A 16,983-nucleotide genomic window follows, 5' to 3' on the forward strand; every position below is an offset into this window, starting at 1 on the left:
TTAATGCTTCTTTGTATGTTTATTTTTTCTCTCAAATGCACATTTAATATAAGCACTTTGTATCTAAAGCTTTCAAAAAAAACTCTCCGATTGTATTTTAGCACCATTACTAAAGCATATATAACTAAACACAAAATAAAGTAACTGTTAAAAGGTTTATAAAAGTAAACTAACCAAAACTCTTCACTGACCTTTCTGGAAACAATAGGAGTCTTAACTTTGTTGAACGACTGTTAGCTTTTCATTCATGCCAAACCAAACAGCATTGATTTCTTTAGTACAAACAGATCTTAAGAGAGGTTAGAGCTTTTATGCCTTCCCATCAGATACTAAATAGGCCTTAAATACCCTGAACAGCAGCATCTGGATTGTCTTGCCCATAACCCCAACTGGGAGTGCTATTTGAGCTCTGTTCCAGACCTCGTTTGAACTTCCAGGAGCAGCAAGGTTAGAGCCTCTGTGTTAAGGGTGAGCGGACAGGGCTGTAACCTCACAAACCAAGCCTCCAGCAGTGCTGGGACAGGGGTGGTTTCAGCTGCCTAGTTACCACCAAACAAGGTAGGTTAATAAATCAGTTCTAATGCCAGCTTGGGAAGTATAGGGAGCAAGTCAGGGTTGGCAGGTTATGTGCTGGCTGTCTGCCTAGGCAGGGGCTGGATGCTCAGGCCAGACCCCACCTGTGAGATGCCCCATGCTGTAACGAAAGCTGTTACCCTACAGAATACAAAGAGGTCACATCCAAGAGATTGGAAGGTGGGGACCAGAGTGAAAAGCTTGTTGTGTTGAAACACAGGTATGGGTTTAAACTCGAGCACTGATCTGGAGAAATGATCTGCGTTGCTGAAAAAGGTGTGTGTGCGTTCCCTTACTGGCTCTTACCCACCTCCCTCCTACGCACCGTGCCTGGGCGCAGTGCGAGGACGGGGATGAGTCCCTGTGCACCTGAGCGCAGCTGCTCGCCCCCCGCTCCCCCGGCCGGCCATCTGCCGCCTGAGGCCGGGCCTTAGCCGCTGCCGCAGCAGTGTGGAGCCGCGGGCTGAGGTGAAGCGGGGAGGGCATGTCTGCCCTCCGTCCCCTGCCGGCTGCGGCCGCTGCGCTGAGCACCTGAGGCGGCCTGCCCGGAGTGGGGCTGAGGGGTGGGCGGCCATCCCCTAACAGCCGGCAGAGGGGCCGAGGGGCGGGCAGGCACCCGGCCGCCCCCTAACAGCCCGCAGAGGGGCCGAGGGGCGGCCAGGCACCCGGCCATCCCCTACCCGCCGCAGCGGCTCCCGCGCATGACATCACCACGCGCGCAGCCCATGCGCCGCCGGGCGGTGCGGCCCCGCCAGCCCCGCGCCCCCTCCCCGCGCGTGCGTGGGGGCGTGCCGGAGGCAGGGGCTGCCGCGCCGCGCCCGCCGCCGCTCGCCCGCCCGCCCCGCCGGAGCGCCCTCGCCCCCGCACCTCGCCCCCCCCCCCGCCCCCGCGGCCGGCAGGGAGGAGGATGGCGGAGAGCGAGGCCGAGACCCCCAGCACGCCCGGCGAGTTCGAGAGCAAGTACTTCGAGTACAATGGGGTGCGGCTGCCGCCCTTCTGCCGGGGGAAGATGGAGGAGATCGCCAATTTCCCGGTGAGGGACAGCGACGTCTGGATTGTCACCTACCCCAAATCAGGTAGGCGGGCGGGCGCCCTCCCTTTCCCTCCCCGCCGGGCTGGGGGCCGCTCTCCTCTCCCCGGCTCGCAGGGCAGCCGCCCCTGGGAGGTGCCCGCTCGGCCCCGTCCCCGCGGCCGTCCCCGCCCGGCGGCAGCGCGCAGCGGCGGCGTGTCCCCGCGGGAGGCTGGGCCCGGGCCTGCGCCCGCCGCCCGTGCGGCTGGGGGGCCCGGCGGCCTCGGAAGCCCCTCCGAGTTGAGGGGGGCGCCCGCCGTGGGCCCCGGGCACGGCTGGGGCGGCCCTGCCCAGGGTTGCCCACCGAGCTGAGGTACGAGCCAGCGCCAGGTGACTCGGGGGTAAAGGCGCTCCCTCGGAGGTGTGAGGTCTTACTCGGCGTAGATGCGGAAAAGTGGGAATGTATGTAGCATGCCTGCGTGCGGATTTCTGATGTGGCACACAGGTTTGCTGTCAGCTCTGCAGCCCTCCGTACTGCACTCCCGAGCCGGCCGCCCAGATTGTTCTGGGAGAACATGTGCTCCAAGTGCAACCCTTGCTGTACGGTCTGAATTACCAGAAATATCCCCCGTTAGGCAGTACAATTGTGCAGTTCTCATGTAAGCATATCCTTTGGCCGTTTTATACCATTTGGGTGTCTGCTTTTAGTGTCCTATTTCTTACCCTCTCCATTTCCAGGCAAAAATGTTTGAACAGAATTAACATGGATAAAATGCAGCCTGTGAAGAGGCAGACAATATGGTAGCTTTAACCCACATGATAAAACCAGATACTTTTCTTAAGCACGTTCTTGAGTGACTTTTTTTCCTGATAATAAGGAGTCTTTCTAGAAAATTCAAAGTCCGCTGGAGATAACAGATGTTAGCTCTGTAAATACTCTTGTAAAACAATCTTTCAGTATTGTAGGTTTCTGACATTCTTCATTGTTTATTGTATGAATGGCTAATGCTTTTCAGTGTCCTGGTGTGCTGCTTCAAACAAATTGTCTACAATGCAGCATCTATTTATGTTACCATTTCTCAAGCAGTTTCAAATATTTGTCTTCACATTTTTTTGATGCTTCATTACTAATGATGCTGTTAAAGACTGGCTAGAGCTTGATAGATGCATACACTAGATAAGGGGTAGTATGTAGACAGATGGTTCCCGAAATGCTAGTATTAGGAGCAGACAGCCACATCTTTATCATTCTTTTGAACTGTCTTCTTCAAGATTTATAGCATACAGCAATAATGCTATTTAAGTTTTTCCGTTTTAAGATCTCAGGTTTTTGAATCTAGATTTATGGTGTTCCTGTGTTAGTATTGCACCCCAACTTCATATTGGCAGATGGTTAAATATCCTCAGCTAACCTCGGTTTTCAGCAGCTGGCCACAATATAGCTAATAAATCAGTTGGCAATAGCTTAGTTTTGGTGGCTATATAGTTGGCTGTGGAAAGCCAGCTTGCATAATCATATTTAATTTGCTATGAATATGGCAACATCAGACTAGGGCTCTTGGGACCCTGGCTGGGGCTGGTGGCAGGGAACTGTCCACTTAAAAACTGTTTTACTGGCAGGGCTTGCTACAAGAGGATTTACCAACAGTCAATGTGAAAGAGGGAATAGGAAGATTGAGAACTGGGGCACCAAACCTGAAGGTACAGTGTTGTGTGGAGGAGCTGGGGGAACAGCCCTGGGATCAAAATAGATGCCGTATTATTTTACTTGCCAGGAAAGGCAATACTGAAGTCTTGAGGAATCTGATACCCTTGTCATGGGAATAGGCTCTAGACGGTAATAAAGCCTGCAAGCTCCACCTTTAGGTAGCCTGAAGTCTACAGAGACCCTTGGAACTTGTTTTGTCAGCTGATCCTGTGTGGGTTACAGCTCAGTGCCTTATTTAGGGCTTCTAAATCAATTATCAAAGGGTCTGCCGACTAGGGACAGGCATTTCAGTAGAAATCAGGCTGCCCTAATATGGTTCCCATTGATTTAGCCAAGGTCATGCGGGAAGTCTACTACAACAAAACCAGAAATCAAATCCAGAACCCCAAACACCTCTGTATTTCCTTAACTACAACTTCATCATACATCTACTACTGCCTCTCGTAACATTGACAAAGATTTTTCTGTTTACTGAAGCTAATGAAAATTTTCATAACATTGCTGTCATCAAAAAAAAAAAGTAAGTTTACAAAACAGATTTCATGCACAAATTATATTTGGGGTGAAATATTTTGGCTTTTTTTTGGTAATATTTAAAGGTAAAACATGGTTGGAACTCTTGATCTAGTTTCTGTTAATAAATTAAATTTGAACAAAATTTCAAGAATATTTCTGATGGAATTTTAGGAAAATGAAACATGCATCAATGTCAGACAGGTTCAATGGAAAACTTCTGTTGTTCTCTAAGGAAATTGGTTTTGTTCAGTGTTTCACCAGCTCTCCATCTGCTCAGACTGCGGAGAAGATACAAACAAGTCTGTCTACTAGCAGTGTGAAAGGCCAGAGCCTCTAGCTCTTCGGAGCCCTATGCTAGAATCTAATAGGAGGAGGCTCCATCAGTAGCTGTTGTGACCATATGTTGGTTTATCTGACATACAAATTACACAAGTGGCTTATAGGGCCAGGACTGCTTCAGTAATCCTAGGGACTGATGAAGTAGTATGTATGCCATTTTGAAGATGTGATACTCTGCAAGACTACACAATACAGCTCTAAATGTGAAATGGAGATAGTGCTTGGAAATAGTTACTGATACTGGTAAATTGGGAGTGACCCAGGAAAAAGCTGGTCCAATAAGGGTAGAAAATTGAATGTACCAGTGGCCTTACTGGGAATAATGTAATAAGCCTAATGGGAAATGGCTCTGCTTTAGTGTGATTTCCACTGATGGATGGCTAAGTAATGATCCTCCTTGTATCTTAATTATCCTTAACACCTGTGTCCAATCAATGGTAACAGCTTTTGGGAGCTGCTGGACTAAACCCGGAGACTCATTTAGACATGTAAATATGTGGATGTACTTATACTTCTATGTATGCATACAGTAGAACTGCAATTACAGAAAACTTTATCATGATGTATCATTTAAAATCAGGTGTGTTACTGCTCTTGAAGAAATGGAAGTCAAAGTTGTGTCTTTCATGTAACTTTGTAGTACAGAATGGGCAGGCTGAATGGGATGCACTGAGATTTACAGTAGCTGTAAGTGTAAAATGGAATACCACTCTAAAATTAAGTAATTGGACCTCATACAACAGGTTGCTTCACAAGTAAGATACAAATGCAGTGTTCATAGGAGACACTGTACCTCTGTCACAGCTTTGCTTGGATCCTTTCATACTGTGCGCTTTTTGTACCCTACATGAAAATTAAATTTCTCCTCTGTGAACTTAAACTGTGGAATTAATGAATAAGCAAAATTTTTTCAGTATTCGCTCAGTCACCGTGCCAAGAGCTAGATTAGCTGTCTATTAAGGTCAATAATTTCAATGGAATTAAATCAGTCCCTGAAGTATAGTATTAAGTCCAGGTTCACTTACTATTTTGCTGTATCTTACAATGCTACTGTACATGATCTGTCCATTTGCTTTACTCCTAAGTGGTGTACAATAGCTCTCAACACCATCCTGCATCTGTTCTGAATGAATGTGCATTTTGCATTCTTGGGTCAAAGCCCACAAATTAATGCCTTTTGTAAAACTGGTAATTTGAGAAAGCGAACTATTTACATTAGTAATGAAGCTGTCTCTCCCATGTTGTTTATTTTGCCAAATAATTTTCTGGGATTCTGTGTGGGAAAATGTCAGTTGTTGGGCAAGTATCAGCTTCAAGTCCAGCTAGTTCATGAGAACTCTCGCATTTAGCACCAGACAACAGGTCAGAAGAGCAAGTGCTGGATATGGTCTTTATCTGCCTGGAGGTGTTTTTTTTTTATAGACAGCTTTTTGAATTTTCCTTGCAGCACTGGATTCTTATAACAACCCATTAGCTTGTAGGGAATATGATGACTGACTCTAGGCCTCTGGCTTAATGAAGTGCCAGCAGTGAATTTGCAGATCAGTTCAAGGACAGCTTTTGTGTGTGTACATTCATTGAGTTCTCCTCTTTCAAATTCTTTAGCACTTACCTCTGGTGTTACATGAAATCAACCAGAGAAGGTTAAATCGAGCTGTCCATTATTTTATTTGCTTAAAACATTCTCTATGTACAGAAGAAGGTTGTGCTTCTCATTGCAACTGTTGGTTGAGTGCATTGCGTGCATTGTGGGTTTTCTGTCACCTCCGGTTTTGTGTGCCTCTCCCACTGCATGCATACCGCTCTTTTTATCCTCTTCTATTTCCAGCACTCCTGAATCCAACACCTCCTCTTGCTGGGACACTGGCATGCCCTGATCCCTTCCCTGTCTGATGGGAGAATCACTGTCCTTCCTCTTTCTCTGCCAGGGGCTCTGTCTGCACTCTTCCATGGCCCATTTCCCTGGTACTATAATCCCTGTTAATTTTTCCATGCTAGGGACACTATGTGCCCCAGGGTTTTCTTCAGTTATGGGGAAACAGTTGTTTGATCCGTTGACCATTACAACAGTGACAATCACAACTGGTGAGCTGTGAACCAGATATAGAGGCCACAATGAAAACCCCACTTTTCTTGTTTGTCTCATTCTCCAGTAAAATTAATAGACGTCTGCTTATCAATATCTAGAATATTCTTTGATCAGACACAGCACTTAAATTATTACACTTAAGGCAAAGGGAGGCTTGAACCATTGGGGATGTAGACACATGTAGTTTGTTATTTGGCTGTGGAATTGGTATAAGGGCTTCTTATCTCTGGCCTCTTGTTTCTTCCCCTTCACCTTCCTATAGCCTTAGCTGTCTGTGGGACCGTGTTATAAAAACATACTGGCAAAATGTCTTGATCTAAGAAAAACACCATAAACAAAATGTACCAAACAACTATGCCTTGTATGAAATCTTGCTTTGTTTGTCTTGTGCAATCCTACCCTTCATGGTTTTCTGCAGACAAATATAATCTCTTGGCAGTGAGGTTACATTTACCAGGAAAATTGGTTTCTGATTCTTTAAGCATTATTGTACTGCACAATAATACTTATTATTCAATATAAAGAGTATTAATTGCTTGACTAAGATTATGTGGCTACACATGACCTATGCTTGAAGGATCATTCTGCAGTCTATGGACATCTAACCCAACAGCTAACATGCCTGCAGTTCTCTGCCATAGCAATCAGTGAGTAGGTGACAGGTCTGTATGGAGGTGTGTCAATTGAGTATTATGTCAGGGAATTGCTGTGCCAGTGTCCTATTCCCTGCCTGTAAGCGTACCCTCATTACGGCTTTGTAAGTTGTACTTCTGCAGTGCCCTGGCTTGCTGCATGACTAGCCAACATGTAGTAGTGGCCTCTGCATGATGGGACAGACTGATAAGCCTAAGCACAAGGAATCAAATTCTCACCTACCCAGCTATGCATAGGTCTGACGCTGCTGACAGTCAGTCCTGATTTGCAGTCATAAATGAGAGGAGAATTGGACTGAAGGGTTGCCCAAGGATGTGCCCAAGTTGTGGGAGTTCCTAGGCTGGGAGCTATCAGATGTAGTGACATGAGGCCACTGTGGTGGATTGCAGAGGTTTACCCCGGTAATGGGAAGTCTGAGATGGCCTTACGCAATTGTAGGTAAGGCTCCTCAGGTAACATGAGCATCCACATGGATATTTGTATGTTAAATTAGCTGATTTGCCTTAATTTCTACTGTTCTCATATGGAACTCCTCCCAAGAGTTTTGTTGGTATTTTGTAACAACCGTTTTGCAGTTGCAAAAGAGCTAGATTCTGCTATTCTGGATTTATAGTCCTATTCTTTCTGCAGGATTTTGGTGCCTTGAGCTTAATCCATTTTCATTTAAAGAATGTATGCAAATGTTACTGGCCTGGAGGCATGGTGCAAGAAATTATGAAGCTGGTGTAAAAATCAAAACACTTTTACACAAAATACATTTGGGATTCTTTTCCTTTGACCTGTTTTTTGAGGCAATATTATGCACACTTAAAAGCTTTTCCCTATGACATGGAATGGTAGGAAACCTCTTAGTTTCATGCGTGTGAATGAGCAAGTTAGTGTCTTTGAAATCAGAATATGGTATTTAACTTCTTTCTTTTACATTAACATCACAGTTACTTGGTTTCTTTATGTTAAGTAATTTATAAAGCTCAGATACCATTCTGTTTTAATACGATACGAATGTGCATCAGTTCTGATACCAACTGGCCAAAAAGTATAGACTTGGGCAAACAGAAAGGGATCAGCCAACTGCATTGGCTGATGGAGATACGTTTTTGTGAGCTGTCCTTTTAGGGACTGATGTACAGGGTCCATATTTTAATCTGATTTCATGCTTTTCCTGACTTAAGTCATGTTCCTTCCATCAATTAGAAGAGTAAATACTCTGCTGCATAAACTCACTTCATCGAGGACTACTCAGATGCAGAAAGTAACACCTGTATGTGTTGCTGGGGGTTAGGGCCACTGGGTTTCTGTGCTTTGAAAATCCCTTTGAATTGGGTCTATCTTCTGTTTTATTTATGTATAGCTCAAAATACCTTCTGGTATTGACTTAGTCTTAAATACTTCTAGGCAAAGAAATGATAAATCAAACCATCAAATAATAGGTGATTGAAGGCAATGTTAAGTTTGCCACTGATGCTTTTGACTTGATCTCAATGGGAGTAGAATTGAATAGGTCCTTAAGTGCCTCAAACAGGAAATAAAGGTGGAAAAGAAAAATCTGTTGTTAAGGAAAACTTATTTTTATCTGCTAGCAGTGTTTCTCTCATGAGCCTTTTATCAAACCAGCAAACAGATGTTACTAGAGACAGGACAAATGGTTCAGAAGAATTCTCCAGCTAACTAATAGGTTTTGCTGGGTCTTTTGCAAGTGTAGCGTAATTGCTTCCCTGCTGTGACTAGTGCAAAACTCAACCAACTTGTTTTGAAAGCTGGCGGGGGGGGGCGGGGGGGGTGGGGGGGGTGGGGGGCAGTCGGTGAGGGGAAGGTTTTACCCTTTGTGAAAAGTGTATTATGGACATATGAAATCACTGTTGACTGGATTAGAATCATCCTAACCCAACAGCCAGTCATTCTGACTTCATAGTAATGTTCATCTTTTATAATAAAGATATTAATTAAAGGATGCAAAATGCTTGAACATTGGACTGAATTAGATTAAGCACGCTTAATTTTTTCATTCTTACTATGCAGTCTTTTATTAAATGCAGATGTTTTTCTTGTTGGGTACAGTAGGGATTCATATACCCTATGCTGCAGGGAGAGAACTACCCCCATATTGTCCCGTCATTGATGCAAGGTTTGGTATGCTGGGCATGTGATAATGACTTTTTGGATAGAGATTCAGTGACCTTGGTTAAGTCATATAATTTTTTTTGTCTGCATTTTCCACTGGAGGCATGTGGAGGTATTTCTCCTCTATCAGAATTTTTCATGTACAGTGACGTGAAATGTCTCTTGGACAAAGGGTGTCACCTACTATCTATATTTTCATAGAGAAGCTAGCAAGTTACGGCTGTGAAATTGAATTAAGCATCTAAGTATTAAAGCTGAGCACATAATGCTAGTATGTAGGAATGTATTTTACCTCTCAGTGGGATGGAGCAATGAACAGAGGGTTAATCATGTGAAGCACCCAGCATTCATCATTTCATCCCTATTCAGAGTTTCTGTAACACCTTGGAGAATCCAGGAAGGTGGGGTACTACAGCTGCAATAATTACGGCTCTGTCTACCAAAGTCTTTCACAGACTCATACAAATAAATAAACCATTTATGTCATGTGTTAATCCTGTAATAATATTGCAAATTCAGAAGCAAGAGAAGTGTTGTGCTGTGTGTGTGCGCAGACAAGACAACATGGCAGAGGAAGTGGTCTATCATTATGACACTACAGCCAAATTGTGCTCTAGGCCTAGGAAAGCCCCTGTGGGGGGAGTGAAGGGGTACTGAGGAATGTCAGGAAGGTTGAAAAGTAAAACAAAGAGTGCTGGAGAAACAACTGAGGAGGGAATTTTGTCACTACATGCCAAAATCTATAATTTAAAAAGACAAGCTGATTTCATATGCTTTTATCCTCCTGCTGTTTATAGTACAGGATGTGAAGGCCATCATCCTTTATAAGGCTGCAAGTTCTTAGATGATGTATAATGACATTAGAGTACCATATGCTGTATAGACAATGGTGCTGAATTAGCCCTTCACTGCACTCGTTGCATGAGTAATAAATCTAAGGCAACAAAATGAGACAAGTGTGAAGCAGGTGAGATGAGAATCATGTTTAGAAGATGCACTGACTACACATACAGCAGTCCAGATTTGGCAGTATGTTGGTTGCTTTGCAGTGTCTTGTTGATTCAAGGCAATCATAAACCCAGGTTAACCATCCAGGTAAAGGCATGTTTACTGCTGATCAGTTGCCAAAGTGGCACAGCACAGCTACAGACTTTGCTGAAATTGGATTGCTCTATGCATATATAGCTGAAGTGCACATTAATAATGATCAGTGTCGGTGCTGCTGTTGGATCACCAGTGCTTTCTATTGGAGATAGTGTCTCCTCTTCAAGGATTTTGCTGCAGTACTGAGAAAACCCATGGTGATATAGATTGGCTGATCCCCTTTTATATTTCCAATTAGATCTATTTCCATTACTAATTCTGAAGAGCAGCAGTAGGAATAGACTAGAAGTGGCTTTAGTTTGCCTAAAACTGCGATTTAGCAGACAGAGGGAATGATTGTATGCTAAATATGAATGGGGATAGGTACGTTGCAAAGAATGGTTTTGCTGAAGGCAGCTGTAATTTGAGGGGGATTTTGTTTGACACAAAATGCTTTATTCCCTGACCTTAAACAAGCAATAGCTGCCTGACCAGGCTGCATAGTTTCATGCATAGAGGGTAAACAGTGTTTCTTGAAATTCTGAAACTAAAATGTGCTGCTTCTTTTTAATATAGAACACTTATCTGCAGTGGTTTCACATTATACTATTGGTGTACTGCTTTTTTGCAATTTAACTACCTAATATATGCAAATGTACATTAATGCGTAGGCAGGTTTTGCCTAACAATTTTCCTGGAAAGGATTGAAACTGAGGCATAGAATTGCATTTTCAGTAGTGACAGACATCTTCTGAAATATGCTTACCATATGGGGTGAGGAACTTGTTCACAACAAAGAGTATGAGAACTACTTCAACACAAGTTTCTAATATGGGTGCCCTGTTGTCTCCTGCCTTCTGATTCTGCTTCAGCTAGCAGAGCTCACTGAGGCTCTGCATTTAGCCACAGACTATATTACGACTCTGTAGAACAGAACACAAAGTGATAGTTGTCCTAAAAATCAGTGGCACTAAGGGTAATGATGCGCTTCTCTTCCATGTAAGGAAGTCCTTGAGTGATTTTAAAAAACAACTTGCCATTACAGCAAAGTTCTCTTCTGCATTGTTATCCTTGGTACAGTGTTGTGTCACTTGTACGAAAAGGAAGGGAAATTAGACACAGTGGGCAGACTTTCTGTTAGAAATTATGAGCTCCTCGTGGGGTAATGTGTGATGCAGTTTAGGCATATGTTTTATATAGGCTGTAAAAGGTTGGGAGAATAGGACTGCTGGAGGAAGCAGAAGGGCAGGATACAACTGAGGTAAGACTGGGGTAAGGGCATGTGCCACCTTACGTATGCTCCTTAGAGGCGGTGAGATTTGAAAACTTGCCAATACACCTTTTGCCCATCAGTGTGAGGAGTTAGATGACACGGCTGAAGTTTGCCAAATAATTTTCAGATGTTTGAGACAGAATCTGCCCTGTAGCACATATTGGCCAATCAAAGTACTCTTCCCCTGTGAATTACTGTCCTGTTGGACAACCCTTTGGTATGACCCTGCGTGCTTGCAGTATTATCATGAAAGGCGTGGTATCGCTGAACTGGGTCATAAGGATGTCCATCAAAGGGAGGAACCTGGGGAAACAACTGAATGTAGTGGGTTGACTTTAACTTGGTCAACCTTGAATATGTGTGGGAAGGGTGAAAAGGGATGTCATTCTGTCATAGTTGGTAACAGAGCAAGCAGTCTTATCTGTTATTTTCATGTTCCTGGTGTATTATACTCTACATTCTTTTTTTCTGTTTTAGCATGATGTTGTGCTCTTATGCCACAGGAACGTGCTTAGTGGATAGGAACTGAAAGATAAACAGTCGAAGGGTATGGTAGATGTCCTCTTCTAAAAGCTCTGTGCTAGTGTGGGATGTGGGTGTCCTTAGCCTGCTGTTTGTCATTTCTCTTAAAGAACCACCTGCAGAGTATTTTGTAACTTCACACAAATTGCTTCATTGGTGATGACATCTGATGCAGACATGATGAGCATCCATAGACATGGACATATTTACCAGCCCAGCTAAAGCTTAGAGAGTGAAATACTTTCCCCTTTGAATATGAGATACCAAAAAATAACAGTTACCAACAGATACTAGCTGTCAAGGAAGGACTTCTAACAAAATCTGGAACACCTAGATATGATGAAATCATGGACATGGAGACAAGCATGAAAATCATGACTTAACAAACAGAAAGCAAATAAAGACAAACTTGCGGCTTGTTTTTAATCCTAGGTTTTGAGTAATCTGTGAACTGACTCAGTTCTCAGAGCTGTTAGTATACTACTTACCTTGCTGCAGTGCATGTGAGGATGTTGTGGCTTATTAAGGGGGGTAGAAAACCACTTTTTGCCCTAGTTGTCCTCAACAAGAAGCTTTTGTCTTGTGGACCTCTGCCTGCTGGAACAGATCGGGGTAGCCATGGGTTAGATGCAATGGTTAAGGGAGTATGTGACTCTTGAGTTACTTTTCTTCTGGTTTTAGGAAGTCTAAAGTAGGCAACACAGACATTCCAGATACTTCACCATGGCTACACTAGTAAACTAGTTCACTAGACAGAGACTCTGACAGGATGTCATCCATGCGCTTTCCTTGCTAGCACGTTCCATGACAGTTTTGCTCTCTCCTAGACAGTGTGCTCCCCAGCACGGTGTGGGAGATAGCTTCCTAGGAACAGTCCCTGGCTCCAGCTGTGGATGAGGCTGCCTTGTTTTGGGAAATCAGTCTCTGTGGATGTGGGTTCAGCTGTCCCCCATGTCCTTCCAGAGAACAGGCCCTGGTGTGTTCTGTTTACTAGTGTTGCTCCAGCTTTAGCATCCAGCGTGCTCGGAAGTGTCAGCAGGCCGCCTTCTCCAAGCTGCTTCTGCTGGTGTTAGGTATGAAACATACTGCATCGCCTGCCTTGCTGCATGGGAGTGGAGATGCCTCAACGGTTGGTGCATGATCTGAGATGCACTGTGGTCGATTCTGCACTTTTTATCCTGTCCTCTATTGAGTAGTTGGTGTGCTAATGTGAGGGAGAATTAGGACTCGGGCCATTTTTTAAAAATAGTACTAATGCATTAGCTGAAAATAACACTGTTTTGTAACCTGTTCGCTAAAGCGGTGCTTTAGGTTAATGTATTATACATAGTAGCAATAATTCTATGGATAATACATGTATTTAAACAGTTCAGTGACAGCTTTTTTTCATCAAATGGAAAGTACATTTTAGTTCTAAATAGGGTATGATTTTCATAGTTTGCTGTTTACAGTCTCTGGTGAAAAACATTCAAAATGCAACTCAGACCTAATGGTCTGCATTCTTTGATGCAAGTCTAGTGAAAGACAAGCAGAATTTAGCCTGTTGGTTTAGTTTTAAAGCTAATAGCTGCAAGTGGAAAAATACACTGATTAATATGCTTACTGAATGTTGCTGGAAATCACGCAGTTAACGCTTGTTTTAAATCCAGTCTTATTTAAGCTATTGCCATCAGTTTCAGAAGATCTGGTTTCTGTTTTCTCATGTTCCACAAGAGTCCCTTGACAAGTCACTATTGAATTTAGGGGCATTTAGGCCATGTAAAAGGGGCATGAATCTTACAGAATGAGTATTTAGTCCTTTCTGAAAATCAGACCTTCTAACACATATTTAATAGGTCAGTCAAAAATATTGGCGGTGTAACATCACAATTTCAGCTTTCATTCTGAGTTATGAGTCTCATCTAGGAATAGAAGAATTGGAAGATACAGTATCAATGTATAAAAATACGTTATTATTAAAACCCTTAATGATAATGAAAAACCCTATTCTTAAGCCAGTTGGAATTCCACGATGTAGGAGAACTTGAATGTATGGACTTCAGAGATATTTTTATGGTTTGGAAATTGTTTTCCAATGGAAAAGTCTAATTTTCCCTTCACTATTGTAGGGTGAAGATGAATCTGTCATACTTACCTGGAGATACACACTGAAATTGGTTAAAGGGGAATGAGCTTGTATGCAATTAGGACAACTATGTGGGGAATCGCCTTACAGTGCTTGCTAGGCCAATCTGACAGCTTTAGCAACCTTCATTTTTAATAAGTACTTGCATCTACCAATGCTATAAAAAAATTATGAGTCATAATGGTTCCATTGCATTGTATTAGCTGACACTTGATCAAGCATTGGTAGATCAAATAAAGTGCACCTAACTGGGAGCACTAGAAGACTGTTAATACTAACATTAGTATTTCTTTATTTTATTTTTCCATGAGTTTTCCAGACAAGGGGTGTATAAAAGGAACATACCAAAGACCCTTGCATCCTTGAGCTGCGGGTTTGTCCCATGTTAGCTGATATGGAGGGGAGAAAACTGAAACTACATTAGAAACCATGCAGGGAAGCAAAATTCCACAGGAAATCTTATGTTTCCATGTCTGGCACTTCACTTTGAACAAATTTGTGAGGTTCAGTGGCTACAGGGCAGTGTGTCAGTGGCCAGAAAGTAGTAAGAGAAGCCAGAGAACAGCTGCACTAAGGAATATTTCTCCCTCCTATAGAGACTAAATTTGATGTCAGAAGACATTTAACACATAGAAGCATAAAGGAGTAGCTGCGGTGTTTCAGAGTTTCAGCTGTCTTGCTGTGCTGTCTGGTTGCTGCTGCAGCAGGATACCTACTGGTTAAGTAGAGGCAGTATGGCCATGAACTGACTTTCAGCTATTGTTGCTGAGGCATTGGCCATGAAAAAGGGTACAAATGAAGGATTCCCAGTCATCTTAGGGGCTGCTGTAGGCATGATAGGATTCTTAATGAGTCCTGATTTCTGTGCATCATTAGGCTCCACAGAAAAGGACAGTGCAGCCCAACTAACACGCTGTCAAACTGCTGTGACTGGGCTGTTCGTGTACATGGTATTATACAGAGTAGAAATACAGGTTCACGGATAATTTGAAAGGCTTCCCTAAAAACCTGCAAATTCTGGCAGTAGCTTATCACAGCTGTTTCCCATCCTGTCTCTTTGGAGATTTTGTGATAAACTGGAACACTGTGTTTTCTCCTGAGGTGTTGTATTGACGTAACAGAAGAGCTTGTCAGGGAAAAGCATTTCTCAGGTACAGTGCACTGAAGTTCCTCAGATGCTGACTGACTCCATTTTAGTTTGAACTGGATAAACGTAGATGAATTCCACGTTTGTTTTGGCAACGTGACCTTGGAGGTAGCAAGACCAGCAGTCTTCCTGCAGGATGAAATGTGGATCTGTCGCAGCTGGAAGAAGGAAAGGTAGAATTGCTGGGTCCTTATGCCTGTTGCATCTGGTGCCTCATGCCCAAACGCTGACAAATTAATCCTGTTTATCAGTGACTGTTTACTCTTTCTGTACCATCCCAAGAGAGGCATGTATGTACATGCACACACATTCAGCAATGCAAGGAGAAAACAATGGAAAATAGTAGAGACGCATAAGATCCGCTGTCTCCAAGAAAAAAACTTGGCTTTATGTGTGTACATGCTAGCTTTTCCACTTAGTGACCTAATCCTTCCTTTACTTTCACTTAAAGCGAGTAACCCTCAAGGGACAATAAATCATTGTTGGCAGACAGGCCAAAAATCTAGGGAATATAAAGATAAGCTCTGCATCTTTTTTATTTATTTTTTTTTTTAATTTAGCTTCCTTCATCTTTTCCTTCTCTCCAACAAGTATTTTCCCTTTTACTGAGAGTTTTTGTGCTATTTAGATCTGGCTAAGGTTTGTGATAGACTGGGATTATTGGAGGTTATTCCTGTAATCTTTGAAAATCTTCATTTCAGCAATTTACTTTAGCTTCCACCCGTAACATCTCCATAGACATTGACTTAAGTCAGTTGGTTCAAATGGCAAATTACCGTGTGTTTTATATGCAGATGGAGAATCAGGGGCTACAGCAGAAGACTTGCATTCACCTCCCAGGCAAATTTGGTAAATTCTGCTAGCCCCAGTCTAGGCTTGGGCCTCTCATCATGTGCATAGGTACAGTATCCCAGTTTTGTTTGGCTTTCCAGCCAGCTGGTGTTCCCAGGGGCTAGACAATCTTGCCCTAGCAGCTAGGTCTGGAATTTGGGCCGCTGTTTGTCTGCTGCTAGGTTAAGCCATCATTTCTAAATGGAAAAGCATTCAGCTCAGATACCTGTGATTTAACTTGAGTTGTTTTTAATTCTAATAGAGATGTGAGGAGGTTTATATATAAAAGCTTTTAGCTTTTTTTCTTTTAAACAAATAAGCATCTGGTGGTTTAGTTTTCTTTAAAACAGTAGATCAGGTCAGTTATAATTTTTTGTATGGGGCTCTTGGGAATGTGTGTGTGTGATAAATGATAATTGATTAAGGGTGACAAGTTAAAAAATCACAGTTCCCTCAAAACTTAAATCTCTAGTTTTCATTTGCAATAAGACCCTGAAAATCCTAAGCAGAGTAACTTAAGTGTAAATGTGGGAAAAAATCAGCTAATATAGTGAGTGACAAAAGAGAAGACTAGAACAGAGTTCATGGGTGGGAGAAATCAGGATCAGTGGTCCTACTGCAGGTATAGGGAGGAGAAACTTTAACCTGCTGAATGGCCAGAAGCCAGACATCTAAACCGTCCACTTGCTGTCGTCTTTGTTGAAGAAATACTGCAGAAATACTGCTTGCTGTGTGGATTGGAATAGGGTGCTGGAATATGTGCAGCATTACGTACATAACTACAGTAATCTGTGTATGTGCACACTAATAATTAGCACTGAGGTTCACTGATTTAAAGCACTGTTTTAAAGAACCTGTACTTGATGGAGATTTTTATTTTTCTGCCATGTGCCCAGTATTAATCTTTCAGTGATTCACTGTTTTTGATGGATGTACATTTAGTTGAAGACTTCTGAGCTTCCAAAGGCCCACTTCCCTCTGAATCAGAACCCA

At 43.0% G+C, this 16,983-nt stretch overlaps 1 protein-coding gene across 3 annotated transcripts in view; it reads left to right on the forward strand.

The window, feature by feature from the left end:
* The first annotated feature begins 1,219 nt into the window (after nucleotides 1-1,219).
* SULT4A1 (sulfotransferase family 4A member 1) overlaps nucleotides 1,220-16,983 on the forward strand; it is a 30,868-nt gene continuing 15,104 nt past the window's right edge. Inside the window, exon 1 of one of the 3 annotated variants that reach the window (XM_080390983.1) lies at nucleotides 1,220-1,649. In XM_080390983.1, coding sequence (XP_080247109.1) covers nucleotides 1,481-1,649 — 169 coding nt within the window. In that variant the 5' untranslated portion in view covers nucleotides 1,220-1,480. The remainder of the gene's footprint in view (nucleotides 1,650-16,983) is intronic. The other 2 variants (XR_013928714.1, XR_013928715.1) reach the window with 2 other exon arrangements.

Source organism: Falco punctatus (assembly GCF_963210335.1).
Source record: "Falco punctatus genome assembly, chromosome: 6".
Classification (NCBI taxonomy): domain Eukaryota; kingdom Metazoa; phylum Chordata; class Aves; order Falconiformes; family Falconidae; genus Falco; species Falco punctatus.